At 41.9% G+C, this 24,386-nt stretch overlaps 1 protein-coding gene across 1 annotated transcript; it reads left to right on the forward strand.

Moving 5' to 3' along the window:
• On the forward strand, positions 1 to 22,629 carry LOC136435969 (neuropeptide FF receptor 2-like). The gene is made up of 3 exons (XM_066429678.1): positions 1 to 407; positions 21,422 to 21,521; positions 21,894 to 22,629. The coding sequence occupies exons 1-3, from the start codon at positions 80 to 82 to the stop codon at positions 22,627 to 22,629; spliced, it is 1,164 nt and encodes a 387-aa protein (XP_066285775.1). The 5' UTR covers positions 1 to 79.
• Positions 22,630 to 24,386: the final 1,757 nt, after the last annotated feature.

The raw sequence follows: 24,386 nt of genomic DNA on the forward strand, positions 1-24,386 counted from the left end.
CTCGTATCTCTAACACTAGCATTTTTGTCTCCCCAAACCTCCCTATTTTAGACGTTCGTCTGTAGTTATACCTAAAAGAATGGACATGGCTCGTAACGTAAACATAACTTGGCCAAACTTGTCGTTCGTAGATGATTTTGTTTCCCCAAACAAGAACGCGAGCTCGACTGAAGATTCGGCCTGGAGTAGATATCAACATGGCTCTCTGATCACCGCCGTCTACATCCTCGTGTACAGTTTAGTGTTTATCCTGTGTGTGCTCGGTAATCTTGGAGTTTGCTGGGTGGTGGCCAAAACACGACAACTCCATACCGCCACGTTTTACTTCGTATTGAACCTGGCTGCTGCCGATCTGCTAGTAGCGATTTTCTGTATGCCCTTCACACTGGTGGCGCACATTTTGGTCGGTAAGTCAGCACTTTTTTCTCTTCTTATCTGTAGGTCTGCAGTTTTATGTGAGCGTCGCAACAAGTGTGTTAAACCAATATGTTTTTGCCGTCGATGTGTCCTCTTAGATTTGAATAATTGATCATTGATACTTCAGGAAATCTGATCATCCAGATTTGTGTACGCGTATGTCTTGGCCGTCTTGTGAAGTTTTAACGGTCTGTAATACAGTAAATGGTCTTTTGTATGTAACGTTGGGTAACATAAATTCGTCATTTTTCCGATAATGGTTCACTGAAATCAATCTAGCAGAACAATAAACCATCCTTTTTTTCTATTATTCTGTCAGTATCATGTACTATCTTTGCACTAATCACATATATGGTAGATATTGTCTCTAGTCGTGCTGACACCATAATATTTCAACTTGAAACTACCGTCCGTCGCACGCACAATGACGGTGTTGTCGGACAGGTGTGAACATTATTTCGGGAGAGAAGATTCGTCTTGAATATCTTACCGCTAATAACATTTTATACAGTAGCTATTCGTTCCATCCTTGGCTTGAGGAGAGTGCTATGGATATAGACGTGTCCAAGTAAAAAAAATACACGAAAAAACGGCCGTACCGCACACATCAGGCTAGTTCGGGAACAACCCGTGTGTTGAGTCGGTAGAACTTCACTCAAAGTCGGCCCATCGTCATCATCGGGCAACGTGTAACGTTACATTATTCATGGAAAGTTAGCTGGATGCCGTAGCAATGGCAATACTACGATGTCCATGTGTTCCTTGTTGTGTTAGGAGCAAACTTTGAGGAAAATATCTTCCTCAGTCCACTATCACACGCAACATTTAGACAAAAAAGTGTTCCTCACAAACCTTTGTCGTCTGCTTGACAACAGGATTCTGGTTAACAATATGGCGGCGGGAAAATACACGTGCCGCAGGTTGTAGCAACAGAGAGGAGTTTTTGTGATTGATCACACTTAGAATCCAGTTGCAGGTTAGCAAAAGAGATTGTAATAAGTTGTCTTGTAAATAATTGTGTTTAGCAGGAAGCGGATGTGACATTTTTCTTATAAACCAGCCGACAACCATGTTGTGTAATTCTCCCACGAAGCCCTCAGACTGTTCCAATAAGGGACGGAGAGTTTTTGACCTCGTCGCCTTCTAATGCATGCTTATCGAAGCTTTTCAGACAGTGTTCTGAATACGTTAGTCTGTCAGGTTTGCATTTCTAGCGGTATTACTTATGTTGCATCTAGCACATATCCCTAAATACCCCGTTTTCGAAAAATCGCGAATTTAAGTACCCCGCGAATTTATGTTACCCAACGTTACGTCTTTTGTCTAACATGAGCGAAACAAGCGTTAAGCACTCCTCACACCAAACTCTAATCGATAATGTCGCAACAGCTTTTTTTACAGCATTTCAATTGACATTATTACTTGATGTCTCAGTTTATTCAACAAGAAAGCACCCAGGCGTAATAGGTAGAAGATTGATGACAATTGTATCCAGACGTTCCCGGAAGGAATGTTTAATTGAAAGGCAAATGGATTCACGCCGTGCAACAACAAAGTCAATTACTGTCAAGGGGCAGCACTGAGGTTAAGATGTGTTCATGTCGCTCCCAAGCAGAAATTATTGTGTTCATGGCATACTAGTGGACGAAAAAAACCCGCTATGAAAGTTTGTCCTCAAATATCTTCTTGAAAATCACATACTTAGGCATCTACCCTTGCACAGGCAGTTTTATTACACGGGCGTGCGTAGCGTGTATATGTATAGTTCAAGTAATACTTCGTTTACGCCTGAGCGAGTTGGCATAGGCGCGTTTCCATTGAAATGTGCAAAAAACCGTTGTCAGTCTTTGTCATACCCGTATTCCACTGGGGTGGCGACCTCGCTGCGACCGCGCCGAGACCTAAAATTTTAGAGTGCGCCCAACGAATTTTACAGATTAAAAAAACCTAATATTTTATTATGCCTCTTGTCTTCTGTTGTCTTTTCAGTCATTCTTTTACATATTACATGAGTTTCTCAATTATGAAGTCAATGTAAGGATTACACATTTTCCATCCGAGGCCCGGCCGGGCTGTTGCGGAAACACAAAATCAAAGCGTATCTCAATGAATATGCACAAGCAATGCTCTTAAATAATGTTTGGTACATTTTGTGCCCTTCGTTGCCTTTTATATCATACTTAACACTCCCAGAGACTGGCCGGCCGGGCCCCGGTTCGGAAATGTGACCCAAGCATAAGGTCGCAGCGAGATCTCATCGGGAACGACGTTGAGTGGATATGAGCCGGATAACCGGATTTGTCTATCCTTGATTTCATAAATGGAATTATGGCATGGCTGAAAAGACAGTAAAACACACAAGTCATGAAAAGATTAGTTTTTTTTTCTATGAAATCCGTTGAACGCTCTGTTGAATTTTGTCGCAGAGAGCGCGCGGCGAGAGCGCCGTCCTAGTGGAATGGGGATATAACGGAAGTTACGCCTGTCGCAAAAAAACACGTTATGCTGTGTCTTCAACCAATAATAACGCTGTCGTTCATTTTTGGTAAGAAATTGAGGTGTTAGGGTAAAATGAAGAAAACAACGATGGTGTCAGACTTTCAACCATACCAAGTTGTAAAGACTGGCAACAGTATTCAGCACATTTCAGCGAGACCGAGCCTGAGGTCTGATGTTTTCTTACAGAACCTTGAAGAAATTCTGAAATAATTCCAAAGTAGCGTGAATAATACACAATATCTAAAACAACTATATATTGGAAAAATATGCTGCCCGCGAGAAACCCCTTACTATCAACTTCGTAGACTTTGAAAAGGCATTCGATAGCGTTCACAGACCAACATTGTGGTCAATACTTCGGTACTATGGCATCCCCGAGAAACTAACACGCGTGATTAAGGAACTCTACAACGGGTGTGAGTGTGCGGTGAGGCTAGACGGTGGTGACCTCTCAGAATGGTTTGGTGTCGTTACGGGAGTACGACAGGGGTGCAATCTGTCCCCTTTACTCTTCGGGCTTGCTATTGACTGGCTCATGAGATCCGTCTCAGGTAGAAACCAGGGCATACCATGGTCACGACGTGGGCAGCTAGAAGACCTGCCGACGATCTGGCTTTACTGGGCGAAGTCAGACAAAACATACAGGAGAAAACAGATACCTGGGACTGGGGAATCAATAGGCCTACGCATAAGAAAAAAACACACAAAAGTGATGACATTGAACCAGGTTGGAGTAGTTCCACTGAAGCTGAATGGCGAAGACTTGCAAGAAGTGCCGCAGTTTACCAACCTAGGCAGCACAGCAACCAAAGGAAATAACGCCAGTGTGGAATTAAAGAAAAGAATTGGGCTTGGAGCCGCAAGCTTTACAAAGCAGAAAAGAGTATGGAAGGACAGACACATAAAGTTCAGAACCAAAATCCAAATATACAACTCGTGTGTGCTTTCGACAGTACGCTATGGCTCAGAAACCTGGCAAATGACAGTGAAACAAGAAAAACGTCTTGATGTTGCCGACCAGAGGTGGTTACGAGCCATTCTGAGGGTGAGATGGCAACAGCACATCTCCAACGAGGAAGTGCACAGGAGAACGGGTCAACCCTGTTTGTCTACTTTGGTGCGCAGAGCACGAGTAAGGTGGCTGAGACATGTTGCAAGAATGCCAGAGACACACCTCCCACGGATGGCATTAAACTGGGTACCACAGGGGAAAAGAAGGAGGGAGGTCAACAAATTACATGGGAGAAAACTGTCTTGAGAGACTTGGAGGAACTGGGCTTCACTTGGGAAGGAGTGAGAAGGCAGGCACTGGACAGAAGTGCATGGAAAGCAGTGGTGGCCCGCATCGTCGACAGATGAAAGCGGCGACGACGATGATGATGATGATAATATCTCTACAACTGGATAAGATATGGCGTTTCGAGTAACATCCATCACTCTTCTTCGGCGTCACCAGAATGAACTGGCAGAAGGAATCTATGAGATGTACCTGGCAGAATAGTTTACAGTCATGTTCGCATGCATTACAATGGATTCATTCTGCCAGTTCATCCCAGTGACGCTGAAGAAGAGTGATGGATGTCATTTGATTCGTCCGGAGGTAATCTCCAGTTGCAGCTATTGGATTGTCTTTAGATAACATTAGTGATATTTTCTCAAGGAAAAAACAGCAAATTACAGTCATCTACGCGCCTATTTTATTATCAAAGTTGGTGTGATTTGCTATGAAAATTTGTAGTGTGGGGTACTTAACGATCGAAATTTCTCACCATTATCGTTTGCACTATAATTTCTGGACAGTAAAGCCTTATATTTATCATACGGCTCCGATTGAAAACGTGCGGGGTCTGTTAGTCTTTATTTCTTCAATCATGCTCGAGAAAATGATAACAAGTAAGGCGCAGCCAAAACTGCCAGCAAGTTTGGATCCACATTTTCCCCCTTTAAGTCCACAAAGTACAGTCAAAACTGCTAAGTGTGGTGATATTAGGAATACTTTGTCGTTATCGTACCAAACAATATGCTTAGTGAGATTGAATATCTGATAAAAGTTTGAAGACACATCAACTTATGTCGTCATTTTGTGGTAAATGGGGCAGCCATGACCAAGTACGACAAAGAAACCACCTGCACGTAAGGGTTACTAGACATATATCTATCGGTGCATTGGCACGTTAAGTTTACATGCCTTGCCACCTTGCTTTATCCCCCTGCTTGTCTTGACGGTACGTTTTGTATGGTTGCCTCAAAATCCATTACGCCTCCCCGGCTACATGACATTGGCCGTCGAGGTAGATTCCACTCACCAAACAGTGCCTCATGTTTGTATTCATGGTCACATCATTACCACGTCCAGACAGACTTAAGTGTTGGGTTGTTGTATGTACATTTGCAATGATTCGTACGCTACGAATAATAAACGAGTCGTACTCTATTAGAAAACCTATTTCGAGGTGGAAAGGTGATGAATTGAAAAGGGGAGACGCCGACAACAAGAATTGGCATGATGCCTGGTTTACTTCCCGTGCGCGCTGCAAATGATGGCCTGAGTACCGCACAAGAATACAGAATCCTAAATGTTGGGCTGAATGTGTCTTTAGTAGGTAATTTGGAGGAGACATGGTCAAAGCTCAAGAAGGGGTTTGTACATTGCTGAGTTAAGCAAGTCTTATAGATAAGTAGGAGAATATAATGAGCCACAATGGCAATGGATTACGTCTTCTGAAGTTGAGACCAAGCTGTCGCGAGTCACTCTAATCAACCATAGATGCGAGGCTCTTGATGAGGAGACAAAAGGAGCGATTGGAAACATAACGTAGTTTTCCAATCATACTTCGTTCATATTTCATTTTCCAATCATTGTTAGGCTGATTGCACGTACCCCCGTGCCAAGGTGGAGTTTGAGTTTGAGTTTTATTTAGATCCACAATTAGCCTCATAAGAGGCTATTCTTCCTGTGGTCTACACAATATTTACACATTACAGTCGGGATATACAAAGACATACAACATGACAGTAGAGGACAAAAAAGTCCATTAGCAAGTTGATGCAGCGGCAATGCTGAGAGTGTAGCTGCCTGCGAGCTTACGGGACGTGAAAAAATGATTGCGTGCACTCTGTATTCCGCATAGGGATACACAGCGGGATCACTCCTCCTTACGAGGCAGTAAAAAGGGGCGAGAAGGTTCCTAGCGATTGCGTTAGCGGGACCAATTTATGGTGCACAAGCCGGACATAATGCTCAGCCGAGCATTAAGAAAAGAGAAAGCTTGTGTCTACTGAGAACACTGTCAGCATAATAGGGCACATTTATCCTCTCTTTATGTGACCTTTACGACTGGCAAATCCCTTTTACACGTGTCTATGAACATCGTAAAACCCTGTAAAACTCTGTAAATTTGGCAAAAGTGCGATTGGTATAAAGAGTTATGTTAGTATTGGAACAAATTTAAGTTCAGTGTTTTCAGACATGTATGGGTTCGTCGGGCTTGGCAATTTACTGCTTTCAATTGACAGGAATTCATTTCCACTTCTCCATGACACCCTCTCTAAAGCAACTTGAGTCAGATGAGACCAGACACTATCATTACCGTGAGGAGGTATTGGATTACCTGGTGGATGTCTCAAGTAGTTATAACTCCTTTCACGTCAATTTGCTCCTCAATAGAAAAGCATGATACATTGGACTCCTTACAGTTGGGGTCCTTAAGTCTATATTGAAAGCACCAAGATAATTGTTAGAAGAAGAAGAGGGTTTGGGTAATATTCAACATGTTGAAAGTACGTTTAGCTATATGAATAATGGTACTCCACATTGAGATGATAGCCGAAACTGTCGAAGACATGACAGTGTTTGAATTTACACATCTTATGTCAGTTTAAAGAATCAGTACAGTGACTATTGATTGATTGAAAAAATACGGACAATGGACAGAATATTTATTTGCAATTGACATTCGCACACAAGATTCACACACAAATTCATTAGCTGGAGGAGTTTTTCGGATAGGTTAGAGTTAGGCTCGCGGTAGGGTCAGGTCAATTTTCTCATCTTGTTGAAATTATCATTCAGATTAGAATTCAAATGTCTGAACGAAGCCAAAAGGGTGTTACATATAGATGCAATCTCATGTGGACACCTGGTTTCACAGCCTGAGGCTAGAATTGATTTAGCACCACGTGTTGGATAGGACATGTCTTAAAGCTAAAGCCAGACATCCATATTCAAGTCAGTAGAATTAATGAAGGAAGATCTCTTTCAGTCCCGGTGGAATCAGTGATATATGTCTTCGAACGCTTGTCAAACGCGCGGCCCTACGTACCATCAGTCACTTGCGGCCGTCAGTCATAATCGACTGTTACTCTTGTGCCTTTCGATGGACTTCTTTTGCAAGTTGAACAGTTATAGCCAGAGTTTTTCTAACCAAAACAAAAAATGAAGAGAGACAACTTTGAGTCCAGTTGAAATTATCAATACAATGTAATCTTAGTATTCCGAAGCTCAGATATACGCGAGGTAAGCACAATTACTTGCCACCGTTAGTCAAAAGGCCGGTTGCCAAACCCGATTTAGGACCTTCCAATGAAAATCACGTCTTTCAAATTTAACCGTATGTTGGATGGAAACTGCTCTTAACTAAAGATCGACTTGCTTTGAGTCAGCAAAGGGGAGTTGTAGACTTACATCAGAAAAGATAAGATACGTTACATTTTCATCATCACCATCATCATCATCATCATCATCATCATCATTATTATCATCATCATCATCATCGCAGCTTTCATCTGTCGACGATGCGGGGCCCCGCTGCTTTCCACGCTCTAAGAAGACACGTCTATTATTCACTGAATGGGTATGTTACCGAAAGGGTAATGAGAAAAATTACTTCCTGATCCAACAGAGCTTCCAGACATCTTAGGGAAATTGCTCTGAGACTGAAACCAAACCTGACCATTAAAACCTAATCTAGTAATACACACTCCAGGACATCCGTAGAAAATCGCCATTTGAGATGTAGGCTATTAGCGAACATAAAGAAGCTATACAGGGGACAGTTCCTGATACCTACCTGTTTTCGAATGAGATGGAACTAATCCAGAAGCATCTTATGCCATAAAATTAATGAGCGTCACAGTTAATTGTTAATCCTCCACAGCAACGAGACAATTAGTACACTTAGAAACCATCGATCGGGCAGATGGATCGGAACGTGCTACTGATGTGCAGTTAAGTTTGGTGCTTCACGCCGAAATGACCGTCTGCTCTAAATTAGTTTTGGTCAAAGTCTTTAAAGCAATAGCAGTGGTCATAATGTCTACAGCATACAAAGACAGACTTTTTTTCACTGTTAAATCTAGTTTATGAGTTGTGAAAGATGCAGGGACTGTCAACAGCTGGAATATTCATAATGTAGGATGTCGTTTTTAACCATTTCCGACCAAAAACTGCACATCAAAAAGGTATATGTAGTCTTCCAGCTGAAGGCATGCTTCGTTTCGAAGCCATGGTTGATTTTGCATCAGAAAGATGACCAGGCAGAGCTAGTCTCTCCTCAAACATTGGTAGTGTGTCGCCACAACTCGATACTCCACACAATCGTTAGTGTCCTGTAGTGACTTAAAAGTTTTTGACAGAAATTCATTGCTGACCTTGTGAAGGTCGGTGAGTGATTTGTCTGCTACAGCCGCGTGGTTCGACGAAGATGAATTGTCACGATCAATTCGCGTCTTAAGGCCCCCAGTCCACTAGACGGCCACCTATATCGAATTTGTCTAATCCTTAATTTCATAATTGGAATGTCATGCAAAGTGTTAAAGTATAGCTGAAAAGAGAACAAAAGACACCAAGTCAAAGCGAAAAAAAATTCGTTTTTTATCTATGAAATTCGTGTAGCGCTCTGTTAAATTTTAGGTCGCTGAGAGCGCGCGGCGAGAGCGCCGTCCTAGTGGAATAAGGGTATAACGGATGGCAGCTGATATTGAATGTATGATACATGCTGTCTTAGGTTGGTACATTTTCACAGCGGAGTACCCACACTTTGGGCGAACAAAAATGGTTTTCATTCAATGTTTTATAGTTACTTGGTCAATCGGTCTCTTCATGCCAAACTTTACAGCCATCCAAGTTTCCAAACCTCGAGACCATTGACAAATTGTTTTGGGACCGGAACGACTCCTAGCTAACACCTAGCTTAGATTACAATCACAAATATCAGATTGAATGTAGGACTTTATCATTGTTGAGGCAAGGGATCTTTGCCTCAACAGATCCCTTGAAATTCGCAACAAATGTGCCGTCAAAAGTCAAGCCTTGTTAGCTTTGGCTCGCTCCCAACGTCCGCTAGCCGCGGCCGCCAACAACACTCCGGTTGAACCGTCCCTTCTAAATGGGCTTTGCGTCATATTTTACTGTAACAGCAATAGGTATGCCACTATCCCAACAGCATTCTGGCATCGACTGTCCTTTGTTTCAGATTTACATCTACTAAAGCCTCGTCATTTCATTGTGTACCGCGCGCGCTTGAACGACCTGAGACGCCCCCCCCCCCCACCCCCACGATCTTCTATGTTCCCTAATCTCCCGGAAGCAGAATCTGGTTGTTCGCCACAAATATTGATCGCCCAACTTCCGGAGGTCGGTGAGTGACTTGTCTGCGACAGTCACCTGCCGTAGGTGATGATGAAGTATAGATGGATGTGACAGCCAAAGTACTGATGCTGGATAACTTGTCCCTTATCATTGATGCCCCTTCCGCGTTTCATTAAAGAGATAGAGGGAGAACAGTCCCTGAGAGCGACGTACGTACGAGTAGAAGCATTGTACTGGCGTTGCTGCTTGTTGCATGTGAATTAATCAAACTGATGACTTGCTTTTATACTGACGACTGAGACACAATAAACTACGCTCGCAGGTAGTTTAGATATGACGTTGTTTCTAATGGATGCTGGGACACTTTTTTTTACGAACTCGATCAGTGCAGGGCCGCAGGGGGCCACTAATCTAAGCACTGAACTAATTGTTACTGTAGCAGCATCTCTTCTGAAGTTTAAAAACAGGAAATTGAGATTGGAAACATTCAACGAGCTTAAAGAAGAACCTGAGAAATTCATGTTTGTAATTAATTTGAGTATCCGTGGAATTGCAACAGCCGAGTTGATATCCGATGGTACTTACCTGCCGCGCACTACAGATGAAACTTAATAGAATCAGAAAGCAGCGAAAGGAACGACTTCACATAGTGCTGCAGTATACATGTGCCTTGTAGCTTCTTGTATTGTATATTGTATATTGTATATTGTATATTGTATATTGTATATTGTATATCAAATTGTATATATCAAATCAAATCAAATCTGTAGATGAGACAGCTTTCTTTGTCCAGTGTCTTAAAATCAAGAACCCGAACATTTGACCACGAAGCGATAACAAATAAAATATTAGAGCAGTAAATAGCTTGATCACGTCTGTAACTCATCACGGTGAAAATGTAAAAGGTTTTGCACCACAGCAACAGTCGAGTTTCCGCATCGACATTTCAGCTGATGTGGGCTGCCTTCATCAGGGTGTAATGACCCCTGCTGCTCCGGTCAGATAACATGAGGCGTTCCCACTATCACAACAACTACTAGCCCTTCTGTACATTTCCCTGATCAGTTATCTCAACCCATGTCGAAAGGAGAGTTGTGTAAGCCGCTCATACCTCAAGTAATATGTTTAATCGGTGTTATCACCACTAGCCCTCGCCGACACGGCATCTGTGAGATCGACCATTTCCTATCACTATGCTCACTTCCTGTGTAAAATGAGTTGTGCCCTTTATTTCATTCTCGACTGCTTGCAGACGATAAGACTTTCTGCTTGTGTGGTTACAAATTCATGGTACGAGTATATCATCACGCCTTTCAAACAGATTTACGAAATAGTTCGTTGCCTCTAGTAGGTAAGTGCTATCTTCCTGAACTGAAACCGCTCAATGTAGTGTGTGTCGGTTTAGTACGCTTCATCAAACGTTTGTGTGTATGTATATATATCCGATTGAAAATGAAATGTGATGTAAATCTTCTGTGTCATCGGGTAAGTGAGGTTTGACCTCCCCTGCCTAATTACATATCAAACCCCATTTGCACCCTAAATGTGATGTGGGACAAACGCGGTGAATCGGTTTGAAAATGGTTGTACGGCTGCTGACTCTATCAGTGTGTATCAGTGAATAAATATATCCTACAGAAGAAATCGTAGGTAAAGGAGGATCTTAGTTAGTAGTCACAGCACGTATCCTATTCGTCAATGACATCAGTATATCTCTCATGACATGCTCGCGAATTTCCCTGAAATTGTCTTCTCGGGGTTTATTTTACGGTATTTACGCTCATGCTTAGATAGATCTAGATAAGGGTAGTCGTTGCATCTTTGTTGACAATTTACCCGGTTGCAGATGAACACCCGGTTGATGTATCCTAGGGGCTTGGGTCTAGTATTATCATTCTGGTTTATTTCCAAGACATCACTGTCAACTTGTCACATTTGATCAAAACCAGCTGTCTTTCTTCTTTTAGTTGTATGATGACTCCGTTCTATTGTGATTGCTTTGCCTTTGCGGCAATCTTTCTGAAGACGTTCTCCTGTATACTTGATAGTTTTTATGACTTACATAAGATGGAGTGACAAAACACCTGGGCCCTACATGGCCAAGAACCGCTAGACATCGAAAAGCTTTGAGTCTGACAAGGGAGGGGTTCCTCCAAAGGAGTGATAACGCCCTGGAACGATGATGACATAACCTGAAAATGTATTCTATTTATTTGTTTGCTTGTCTGTTTGTTTGTTTGTTTGTTAGCATAAAGAATGTGGTTATTGGCTTCTTATTTCCATTTGATTAATCGTTGGAAGTGTATAAGTTTGTAGATGCATGGTAAACTTCCATGTGACATTGAATATTGGGTGTGGTCCGTTTTTTTATAGATATTGAAATCATCATGATTCCGTTGAGCTGACCTTTGTTTATCAAATATTAGCTGATTAGTCCAAGAGCAGTTTGTGTTTAATAAACCAGTCCAGCTAGGGCACAGTGGTCCAAGTCTAACACGGCCTCATATCGGAAAACAGGATTATTTTTACCAAGACCTTTGCTTCTGCCTTTGACATGGATAGAGAATTCAAACATCCCTAATTACAGTTAACCTTTATTTTCTACAAAAAAGAGAAGATACACTACTGCACGCAGGAAAACATACAATACAATTGCAGCTCAATACTCTTGTGGCACCGGCGAGCGTCATATATTTCCCTCACGATTACCATTCGGAAGGATTCCCCTCATCACAGCAACTATACTATGACTTATTCAGCTCATGAAAGAAAAGTGGGAAAACTGCAGAAATGGCGGCAAAGTTTGAAAAAAAGTGAATACTTTATTTCATTATGTTTTATTCTATTTTATCTTGTTTTGCTCTATCTTAGATAAAGAATTTCATTCGTGGTTTGCTTTATATAATTTCTTGTTTCATTATTTGTTCAATTTAATTCCTTATCTTTATTATACATGTGATTTGATTTTGATCAGTTTCATTTGATCTTATCTCATTTTCTTTTAATGGTTCGACTGGGCTTCTCAAGCTATTATCATTGACTAATAAATCAACCTTTGAGTTCAGAACAGATGAAAGCATGTAACTTCAAAATTGTGTCTGGACCGTGCACTGATCTGCAATATACCTTAATATGCTTTGAGGATAACTGTTGATCTTTACAAACAATCTTCTCAAACAGTCACTTTCATGTTTCTTTGGGAGGACCGATGTAGGAGTCTAGTAAATTGCTTTAACTCTAGTGAGATATATTCTGTGTAGAATGTACGTTAATAATACCTGACAGACATGCATATAGCTTTGACGTGCTTTTCCATTGGCGTAAATGATCTAGACCTATGGTCTGCTCGTTGTGCCGGATGTAATACATCATCTATGAGAAGAAACTTGCAGCGACTAAGGCTATTGAATAGCGTATATTTGTGGCTGTATGATTGGCAGATCCAAGGTCAGCCTTTCCATGAAGGCTCGGGTTTTGACAGAGAAGGTAGTTGACCTTGAATGGTGTTGATGAAGTAATTTTCACGCACATCCTTATCCCGGGGCTCATGTGCTTAAACGCTTAGATATGGTATTTTGTCATAAGCCAGTATCAACGCTTTCAGGCCGACGCATTCAATTAAAGTCAACTGTCACTATCTTTCTTTCGGTTACATAGTTCTGAACCATTCTTGATCTACCCTTGAGGTAGTTTAAGTACAGAAATAAGTACGTTCCTCCATGCATAGCTCGGAGTACTTGTTGTGATAGTTCTGGTGGATTAATTGCCTTTGAAATGTGATGTCAACTCTTAAGATTCCGACAAGTACCCGAAGAGCGTCACGTTGACAAGGTCACTTTAAGAGGTCCACTTATGCATCACCAGTAATCCCCGAGGTATGCACACTTGCGTTCCAGACATTCTTGACAAGACTTCTATAACATTTTTTAATGTGGCGGTCTATGGGTACCCGTTTGAATTATGACCGTTGCAAAAGTGGCGAGTGGTTTATATTTCGAATGTAGTACTTGGCTGTGCCTACTGGATATCAAGAAGAGCACTGTTGGCTGGTCACTGCTTATTCTGTTTACTAGATCTTTTATTTTATTGGTCAGTGAAAGTAATTTCCATGTTGTAAGCTTATTAAGAAGTTATGGGTAGTGAAATCCCAAATCAAATATTGCTCATTGTATATCAATATCTTCAAAATTCCACTCAGCCGACCTGAACTAAGGAATATTGATTTTAATATTTTCCAAAGCTCAAAATTCAACCGTTAAGTGTCAGTTGTTCTCTTTCAATAAACACGTTTACAGCTCAGATAGGACGCAGTGGCACAAAACAATTACACGTCTACCGCCATAGATATCATGTTTTCTACCTTGAAATCTTCTTCGGGTTCTCCGATATTATCGTTTTGAAATTGATTTCAAAGAGTTGACGAAATTCTCCGTAACAGCAAGTAGCCCAAAGCGTACATAAATGTGTTTTTGTATTGCATACCCGATAAACCGCCGAATGGAGTACCACACCAGGTTTGTACTGAAGAGTACAAGCTGTATATCCGGACAGATCTACTAAACCCTACTCTTTTCGTTAAGTGCGATGTGTTCTTTAACGTGATCGAAGTGTGGCTCTCCCTATCCGAGGGACGTCCAAACCGAAGCTAGGTACTCATCTTCATCCGAGTGAAGTGAGGAAATTTGTGTTAAATATCTTTCCCAAGGCCACAACGTCAACTTGGCATGTCAGTGGGTTCGAAATCAAAACCTGTTGCTTTGGGGCGAACACCCCGCCATTATCTGCCACCCTGCCACGTAGTCCATGAAATTTGTTCACCAGTGCTGACCAACCAATCATGAGGTGTCCTTGAAATTTGCAGCTCGTCTCCGTTATCTAGTCGTTAATTTTCCTCTGTCGACGTTGACTTTGAGCCAAGATTAGTTTTATTGGAAAATGGATTATCTCCAGAGATATGTGATAAGTTTAGAAGTCCAAAGAAAGGAAGGCTCCACCTTAGGTAAGGCGATAGTAAACAAGCTGAATGAATCGCGAAATACATCAGACTTTGCTATTGATATTTGGCGTGGATTAGTGTAAATTGCTCGGTTCCAGTGTGTATAAATCCAAAATGGCCTTCCTATATTACACGGGTTTATTTGAGTTCGTTTCAACTTCATGGGAAGAAAACTTTTAAATGTTAACTCGTTGAAAAGCAGCATTGATTGGAACGCAATGTAAGGATGTACAAATTTGCTTACATGGATGACAACCTCTGGTCACTGCAAAATATGTGAAAGCGTGCGAAAAAAAGGTTGGTATTTGTCAAGAAATCTAAGTGATCAGGAAGGCTAAACTTACAGAACATGGTATACCAAACTATAATTTAGAAAAATTTCTTTTTTTTTCGCATTTCCTTGGACTTTGGAAAATTATACCATGGCTAGCAATACGTTTTGTGCAATGAGTAAGTCATTAGTCTAAGAAAATTAGTACATTTTATTATAGGAAAAGAGCCATTGTATGGCATTAGTATCCGTTCTCCGATATTTTTTGTACTTGCTCATTTCGCTGCTTCTTTGTACGATTTACAGCATGATCGCAAACATTTCTTTTGGAAATGGGAATCGGTGCGCGTGAAGATATCATCCTATGATCAAGTCAGCGTGGTCTAAACGCCGTTAATCGCGTTATGTTGTTTCCCGTCGTAACATGTTCCCCACAATGGTTCTCTGTACGCCTCAGCGCCGGAAAACTTCAAAGTAATACACGTTTTGGACACAATCCAGACAATGTGTTGATCAAAGACGTTACGCAAGAACAGTTGCCAGTAAAAGCACCATGAGACACACCAAATTAGGAACTTAAGAAACAGCAAGAAGGAGGAAGCTGTGTATGCAGTTACGCGGGTGTAAATTGACAAACTCTAGCTCCTTTGTAGCTTGATTCGGTTGATTTGGACTGGTGTTTGCATTGATGACTCAAATTACTAAATTACGTTGTTGGATTTCGTGATATGTGATATTAGATCACAGAGATGAGATTCGTGTTACTCAATTATGTGGTTCTCCTAAAACACGTGATCACCATCTAACGTCCTATCCAAGGGAACTCCCTAACCGAAGCTAGGTACGATTTAGTTTTTCCACCTACGTGAAGTGAGGGGATTCGTGCTAAGTGCCTGTCCCAAGGGCACAACATCGGGACATGCCTAGGGTTTGATTCCGTACCCTTTTGATTCTGGGCCAAACACTCCAACTATTACGCTATACGACGATTGCATTAGTGAGACGACTGGGTCCACCGCCATCAAAAAGTGTGCGCTTGCGTTTATGTTGACCTAAGACGTAACTTTCATTACTTGTCAGGTAAAGAGCTGAAATATATGCAATACACACGTATCTCCTTAATTGATATAAACGTCTTCTAAAATCTTTATATATCTAAAGCAATGAACAAGTAGGCAAAGTATGGAAACAAGTTAAGGCTGACTAGAGAAGTACTTCAACAAGTATGAACCAATTAGCATCTTGCCTGTAGTCTGCCTTGTCACCCCAAACTTCGTTCAAAGCCAACTATATGTGGATCAATCCAGGGCCATACCAGGGCACTCATCATATCCATGAGGCATGAACACAGCTACATGTAATTATGGGCAATCGTTGTGCAGCCACGAGCGCATAAGTGCAAGGTTTATTGATAGACGTATGACCCTAGATTGACCCACAGTGGATTCAACCCCGCGGAAAGAAAGGTTTACAATTCACCCCGCTGAAAAGCAGCATGGAGTACACGGAAATACCTTGTTGCTCGTCATATTAAACATATTCGGTGCTCTTTCACTGTGCAGGAAAACATCAAAGTAAGACACAAGTTTAGGACACAATTCAGAAAACGTATGGATCAAGGATGATATTCAAGTACCGCGCAAAGAAATGCTGACTTCTTTAAACCTCCTCAACCTTTTTGATAACATGTAAACAATGAATAGACAATGTATCCATGAATATGTGTTCAATTAAAGTTAATTTTCCATCGGATTTGTTTTTGATACGTTTCTGAGAAAGAGTCCGTAAAGTATGGGAACAAAGTCAGGGCTGACCATGCGCCAAAGAACCGCTTCAACAACTAAGTGAAAATCTGCCTCCTGCATTTACGTAGTTTCAGAGCCCCGAGGGTCATGTAATTACCGGGAATCGGTTTGAAGCTACGAACGCCAGAGAGTTAAAAGGGATACGATTCATTGATTTGTCCAAGGCTTTCGATAAACCGAAAACCTTTAAGATACATACGTGTAGGTATAGCACACCTACCTACCTACATGTACCTACCTAGTCCCTTGACCTCCGGGTCGTTGGGGGGGGGGGGGGGGGGGGGGGCTAACACTTAACGACAGGCAGTAAATTTCTAGCGAGGTCCAATCAAATGGCTGTTAGCAGGTCACCGAACGTCACCGACAATTAGCCAATGACGGCCAACAAAGCCAGTCCTTTAAAATGCAAAGTAGGCAATTAACGCCAATCTACTGGCACGCGATGGGCAAGAAGGAATATTTCACACCCTTTGTCCGTCGATTACTGGTTCATTGTTAATAGCGGCAATACATTACGAAGTAACTTTTCGTGTGACTTGCAGCACATGACTTTTAATCCTGCTTATGTAGAGCAGAACTACGCACTGAACAAGTTTTAAACATCGACACGAACTGACTACACAACGCCTTATATTTGATAATGCAGTATAGCCATAACGCCACGCTTCGGAGAGAGCATTTTAGTATCTTTAGCATGGTTAAAGTTCTAAGCTGTAGCACTTCGTATCATGCATTTTCTTTAAATTTTATGTATGGAAATAATGTTTGGTGATAGACAATGTGACATACAAAACTTAACATTTATTGCCATCAGAAAATACAGGGAAGTAATGTCGCTTTCGTGTTTGGCTGACAATAGTCTGCGCCTGTATAGATTCAAAGAAAGGTAAGTATACAGTGTCGAAGGAAAAACAAAACTAGATGCATAGGTAATACATAATATAATAAACAAAAGCGGGTTTATCGGCTCTTTTGAATAATGCCATATGCCTGCGACTGGCCCATCCCAGCGTCATGGCCGGTGAATCAAAGACGCGCCGCTGTCGCACTCTGGATTCGTTCTTAGGTGACTTTGCCGGAAAATCCGTTCAATGTCTTCTCACGCCGGCAGTCGGTGATTTGGGGCCTCACAATGTGCCACAAAATCCTGACCCAAGACCAGCTTGGACTTGATTTCCCTCCATTTCTGTACGCGGCCCGTCTTTGAGAGCTTGCTTTTGGTGGGAAATGTTGGGTCGACTCGAAGACTTTCACCCTCGTCGGGATCTATTCCCTCCCGCAATGACCGCTCTATTAGCGCTAGTGCAGCGCCATTGAAGCTGTAAAACTTCATCTCTTCAGTCTCTTCGCGTTTTGGTGGTGAAAGTTAACTTTACAAACTGATAGATCTAGATCTAGATGTATACGTATGGAAGTAGTGGGAATAACAACTGAAAGGCGCTTGGTTTGAGTTGATGACATTCACATAAGACCAGGGGTGTTAACAAGCCAAAACTCGACCGTCATTGGCTAATTGTCGGTGACGTTCGGTGACCTGCGAGCAGCCATATGATTGGACCTCGCTAGAAAGTTACTGCCCGACATTTAGTGTACACGGGGGGGGGGGGAAAACAAGGTAGCACACAGGGTACGGTAAGTAAATTTACCTTCCAGAAAGGCTATATTGGACTGCTATTACCGCGCGTACCGGAGTAAATTCTGCTTTAGACCAAGTGAAATTTGTGGGTACCACAAGGCTACATATTTGGACCCCTGTTGTCAGTAACATTGCTGATGATCCATGGTCTAGATTTGTCCAGTCTGATTTAGAGAATGCATATGGCATGTTTATCAACCGGATCTGCTAGGAAGGTGACATCTGCATAGCCCTTATTAGGAAGACCATCAAATGCTTCCCTGTGGTTTCTGTGGCAAACGTTAGCAATCAGAGCAGCAAATAGACCAACATGTGGCGTGTAGGAGTCGATAGATATACGCATTCTAACTACATGCCTATTTTGAACCAAACCGTCTTTTTTGAACAACATCATTCTTTTGTCAGTAGGTTAAACTAGGTTTATAAAGAACTTAAAAACGATGTTGAGCCGGTGGACAAACTGCACCTCTGGCTCCGTGAAGAGTTTCACCAGGTTGGAGAATCACTGGATGACGTTAACAACTTGAAGGTTCTTCATTCACAACCAAGACATACACTCACAACCGACGCTTCTGTGACCGTGTGGCACCTTCCTCAGGGCAATACCGACCTGTACTATTCCACACTGCACGCTAGCTATATATAGGTGTCACTGCTTACAATACGATCCCAAACTTAAAGTACTGTCACACATATAATAATGATTATTGCCATGTACAAAAATAAACATATCTATAGCTAACAACAATTGAATAAGGAAGATAACATTGTCAGATGCTTCGTAAGAATACAGCCCCAATCGTGCCTAAGTCTATATCCCCCTCATTACCCCAGACAACAGCCATTAGAACACCTTTTATCCGGTAATGTAGAGGCACATTAAGTCCACACACCGTTACTACATGGCTTTACAAGTCTCTTAAGAACAATTTTCCACACGGGAGCCGCCAGACGTTCGTCTCGAGAAATAATACGGCTGTCAAACTCACACTCTTTCACCTAGGGTACTGGTGCATTAACTTCAGAGGAAGGTGGGGATAGAGTGCATTAGACACTCTGGGATAGTATTTGGAACTCCTTATCCCGACAGACATTAATGTAGCACCTTGACTTGACTTACCTGACTTCTGTCGGGTGCCATTGTAGCACCTAATGTATCTACATTAGATCTAGACACGCCTGGAATAAAAGGTGAAGGCCTCAAAGATGTCGCAGAGTTTGAAGTTGTTCAGTTCTTACTTCAATCCCCATTACTCTTTAATGTAAAGCTACATTGAAGAAGAAACGAAGGCATCATGGACATCAATCTGAAGAACTTTGGAAAGATATCAAATGAGCGATAACGAAAATTGCAAGCAAATGTAAAGTCTACACATCTAACAACATGAAACAAGAACTGGATGACAGGAAACAATACGCAAAACCCATCAAATACCAAAACTAAAAGGTCTTTTTTTTAACGCAATACACTCTCTTCTCAACGTTCATGGTATTCTAAACAAACGGTCAGTCAAAATGGGGCACTATATCTCCAATTATACACCGTGATTTGGCAAATCTTATCCTTGTAGACTTGGCTTTGAGACACAATTGTAGCAAATTGAACGGCCGCCTTCTTTACGTCTGTGGGATTATTGCGATAGCGAGATCACGACCTATGCACATCATCCGAGAGACCATAACGCTGAAGAATGAAACAGAACCTTGGTATGATTGACTGTTGCCAGTGGAAGCACCATGAGACGCACCAAATTAGGAAATTTGGGAACAGCAAGGAGGAGGAACGGTGTGTCTAAAATGCCTATGTACTTACATGGGTGAAAATCGAAATACTCTAGCTCACTTGTAGCTTGATTCGGTTGATTTGGATTCGTGTATGCATTGATGACTCAAATGACTAAATTACGTTGTTGAATTTCGTGATATGCGATATTAGATCACAGAGATGAAATTGGTGTTACTCAATTGTTGGGTTCTCCTAAAACACGTGACCTCCATCTAACGTCCTATATCGAAGGGAACTCCCTAACCAAAGCTAGGTACTCTTAATTGTCCACCTAAGTGAAGTGAGGAGATGTGCCTGACCCAAGGGCACAACATCGGGGCATGTCTAGGGTTTATTTCCGTAACCGATTCTGGGCCAAGCACTCCAACTATTACGCTATACGACGATTGCATTCGAGTGAGACGACAGGGTCCACTTTCATCTAAAATGCGTGCATGTTTTCAAGGGAGAAGCTACAGCTCCGAACCCATAATACTGTACAAAGATGGACGGAAAGCATCTCAAATACAGGATTATATATAAATCGTCTACAGAAAGAAGATTACGGGCGCTATGATTGGATGAATTCCATGCCGCCATGATTGAAATGGAGGGATTATGAAATCCCTGGGTTGCAGTTGCACGATAACATTCAATATCCTCACGACTTCTTTTGTGCGCATAAAAAAAAGCATTAGCAAAAGTGTACAAAGTCGCTATTTTTTAGGCATTGGCATGTATAGGGCGAAGATAATTGCCAATTTCAAGAGAAGCAAAAAACAGTTATTATCCACGTGCCCGTGTTGTAGTATTCCTCCTATTAACCATCGTAATGTATCGGATCTTACATTATGGCACCGGCAATTCTGAGTGACAATTTCACCTTGGAGGACTGACGACCTTGATCTTGAAAAAAGCAAATAAGTACTTGCGAAGTATGAGTGAGTTATTTGATTTGTTGAGGGTAATGCTGCGCAGCATATAATCACGTATGCAGAACGTAAGTGTTAAGGTTGTGTTCGCGGATTTAAGGTTAATATCTTGTGATAGGTTCATATAGTTGTGTCCAGAGACATATCGTATACAACGGCCATTACTCTGATGCAACTTTTATATACCAAAGAGAGCGAAAGAGACTCACCTGTTATAGCAGGCTAATTACTGTATGCACATCACGTCCCTTTATACCTGCTTCTGACAGCATACGACATTGAAGGATCTGCGGCTCTGTTTGATTTAGATTGAGCTGCTCAATCTAAAGGAAACAGAGGCAGATCCTTCAATATCGTTTGCTGTCGCTACACCGCCCCTCATTTTGTGACTGCAATATCTGCGATACATGTAAGGTCAAGATTTAACTCCCAAACTTACAAACTTGTGAAAATAAGACTAATATCTTACACACTGTATAGTTTCTTCATTACTTATTTTTTTTGAATTCAGAGTACCAGTTTGGTGACTTCATGTGTCGGCTGACAGCACTGATCCAGGGTCTGTCTGTGGCAGCCTCCGTCTACACACTGACCGCTATAGCTGCGGACAGGTCAGTATGTCTCCAATCCGCTTCAACATGTACATAGATCCACAAAGTCAACATATATATGTTAAAATTTAGATGTTCATGGTGTATGTTTTAATCATCACCATATTTGCTTCAATAGCTATATCAAGTATAAGAAGATTATGTCGTTTCTATATTTTGCTATGGTTTCAAACAGGTGCTCGGCTGGGTAGTCTACGGCTAAGAAAAGTATCATATAAAAGATAAAAAACACACAAAACATCAGCAATCATGAGCATAATTTGTGTATATTTCTTGCCATACACTTATAATTTTCGTTCCCACAAACACCGTCGCCGGGCTCCGGTTTGGAAATGTGACCGTTGCATTATGTGGTCAATTTGTGTTTGATAGATACAAGGCAATCCTGTACCCGCATGATGGTCCGATGAACATGGCTACCATGAAGAAGGTTCTGGTCTCTATCTGGGTCGCCGCTCTGGTGGTCATGGTTCCCCAGGTCTTCGTCATCCAAGTCCGGGACAAGATGATTCAAGGTCAACCAATGGACCGATGTTTTGAGGTCTGGCCGGACCTAGTGTACAAGAAGATCTATTCCGTCACAGTGGTGTTGCTGATCTACATCTTGCCGCTCATGGTGATGAGTTTCCTGTACATGCGCATCGCCGAGAAGATCTGGTTCCAGGCAGGTCTCCAGCAAAGAAACAACAGCGACAGAGACACCGTGCGAAGGAGAGAGTTCATCGGCTCTGTTCCCAAGAGGCGGAAACGCGTCATCAAGATGCTGATCGTGGTGGTGACGCTGTTCATGATGTCATACCTGCCGCTCTACACCTGTTGGATGCTCGATGAGTTCGGCAACATGCCCCTTTGGCAGGTGAAAATTGTTCACCAATACGTGTACCCGATCGCACACTGGCTCAGCTACTTCAACAGCTGCGTAAACCCGATCGTGTACGGACTCTTCAACCGCGATATTCGCAAGAACGTGGACTGGGGCAAGTTCAGTCTGATGACCCGCAGCACGATCATCACCGACACCCGCTGCCGGTCCAGGCGGAGGGAGAACCACCAAGCACCGGCCGATCACATCCGTAGCGTTGAGGTACAGATGGAGACGGCTCTATAGCCACGTTTGTGGACAATATAAGTGTGAAGGAAACCCAAGCAATATTAGGGTCCGAAAAATAGGATTTTGAAAGTCAATTTATTTAGTCATTTCAATACATGATTAGTTCAAACAACACTATCACAGTGTAAAGCAACGTCCATGATGCAAAAATACGACGTTGTGGTGATGTGAGAACTCACTGAAAATCGTGACCGGAGTTTTTGTAAGCTCGCGAAACTAACGGGATCATCGTACGGCACGATTTTCCGCGGTTTTTTTGTAGGTGTGTAGATGCTGTGGAAACGGAGGTCAAGTTCAAAAATTGTTTCCCTGGCATTTTCCGTCGGTACTGCAGCGGGCCTTGTGTGGATGTGTATTTGTATGTAGCCAGCATAACTTTAGAAGCTGCTGATGGATCTATATCATATCTAGTGGATGGGTAGGGTTTACAGAAAAGAAGGTCAAGTTCGATAATGGGCCTTCTAGCGGGTAGCTAAGGTACTGCAGGGGAGCTTAAAATTTTGGGGCATATTTTCTGAAAGTGCTATGGTCATGATTTTTATGTGGTAGATAGTTCATGCCACAGGAAGTAAGTTGTGTAAGTTTGGGCCCCCTAGCTGCTTGTTTGTAACTGCAGTGGGTGTTTTTGTTTTGACCTTCGGACTTGAATAACTTGAGAAGGGTCGACAGATCGTCGTGATGTTTGGTATGTAGAGAGCTCAGATGGTGCTTTACATAATCAAAAACTAATTATGCAAATCAGGAGCTAATTTACGCAATTAGTAAGGAAAGTAAATTCACTGAATTTCATAATGGGACATACGACAGTGTTCCCGAAAACAGGTCATCAGAGGGCCTTGCCTAAATGTATAAATAAACAGATGGGACACTCACTACACTCCAAGCAGAGGTTTTGGTCCGGTTTGTTTTCAACGTGTTCAGTTTAGGCATTTTTGTCCAACACACGGTTGGCGACATAACTAAAAGGGGACAAAATAGAAAGCCTGACAAAAACATCTAAAAACACGTCATAAGCAGTCGGACCCACTCCTCTGCTTGGAGATTACACTGCACCAAAACTGCAACACTGCTAGGTATGGAAAAGTCACATGTACTATGTCTTTCAAAATTTGTATGATATGGAATAAAGATTTACTCTATTCATACATATTGACTGTACTTCATCTGAATTAGTAATACCATGGCCACAGCACGTACATTTTGCGTATGGATGACAATTGCTCCCATATTGCTTTCTATTTCTATTGATTTTTTAACTCATATAGATTAAAAATAATAATGAATTTGACGTCTGCAGTGGATGTCATCTGTACATTTTACCTGCCGTGGCCTAAGATAAAATCAAACCTAAACAAGAGATACAAAAAATTGAATTTCTGCTGCAGTACCAAGGTCACCCAAAATCCACCTTAAATTTCGGCTTCACAACACCTGCCCACATACCAAATATCATCGTAATCCATCAAGAGGTTCTTGAGTTTTGCTGACTTCAGTAGTCCGGAAACAAAAAGGGATTAATAAAGGTTAGAATAAAGCTTCTTATGATAACAGCCAAGACTGACCCCGAAGTGTTTAATCATGGTACTACAGCGCCGACTAGTAATTTGTCACGGTACTTAAGCCTCGGAACTTTAAAAATTTTCAAGGCTGCAGTACTGTCGCGGATCGCCAGTCGGCACTTCGGTATCGTGATTAAACGCTTAAGGGCAGCTTAGTTGACTCGTGAAATTTTTCGTGAAATCTGGGCAGTCTTG

The sequence above is a fragment of the Branchiostoma lanceolatum genome, chromosome 5, assembly GCF_035083965.1.
Source record: "Branchiostoma lanceolatum isolate klBraLanc5 chromosome 5, klBraLanc5.hap2, whole genome shotgun sequence".
Taxonomy (NCBI): Eukaryota; Metazoa; Chordata; class Leptocardii; order Amphioxiformes; family Branchiostomatidae; genus Branchiostoma; species Branchiostoma lanceolatum.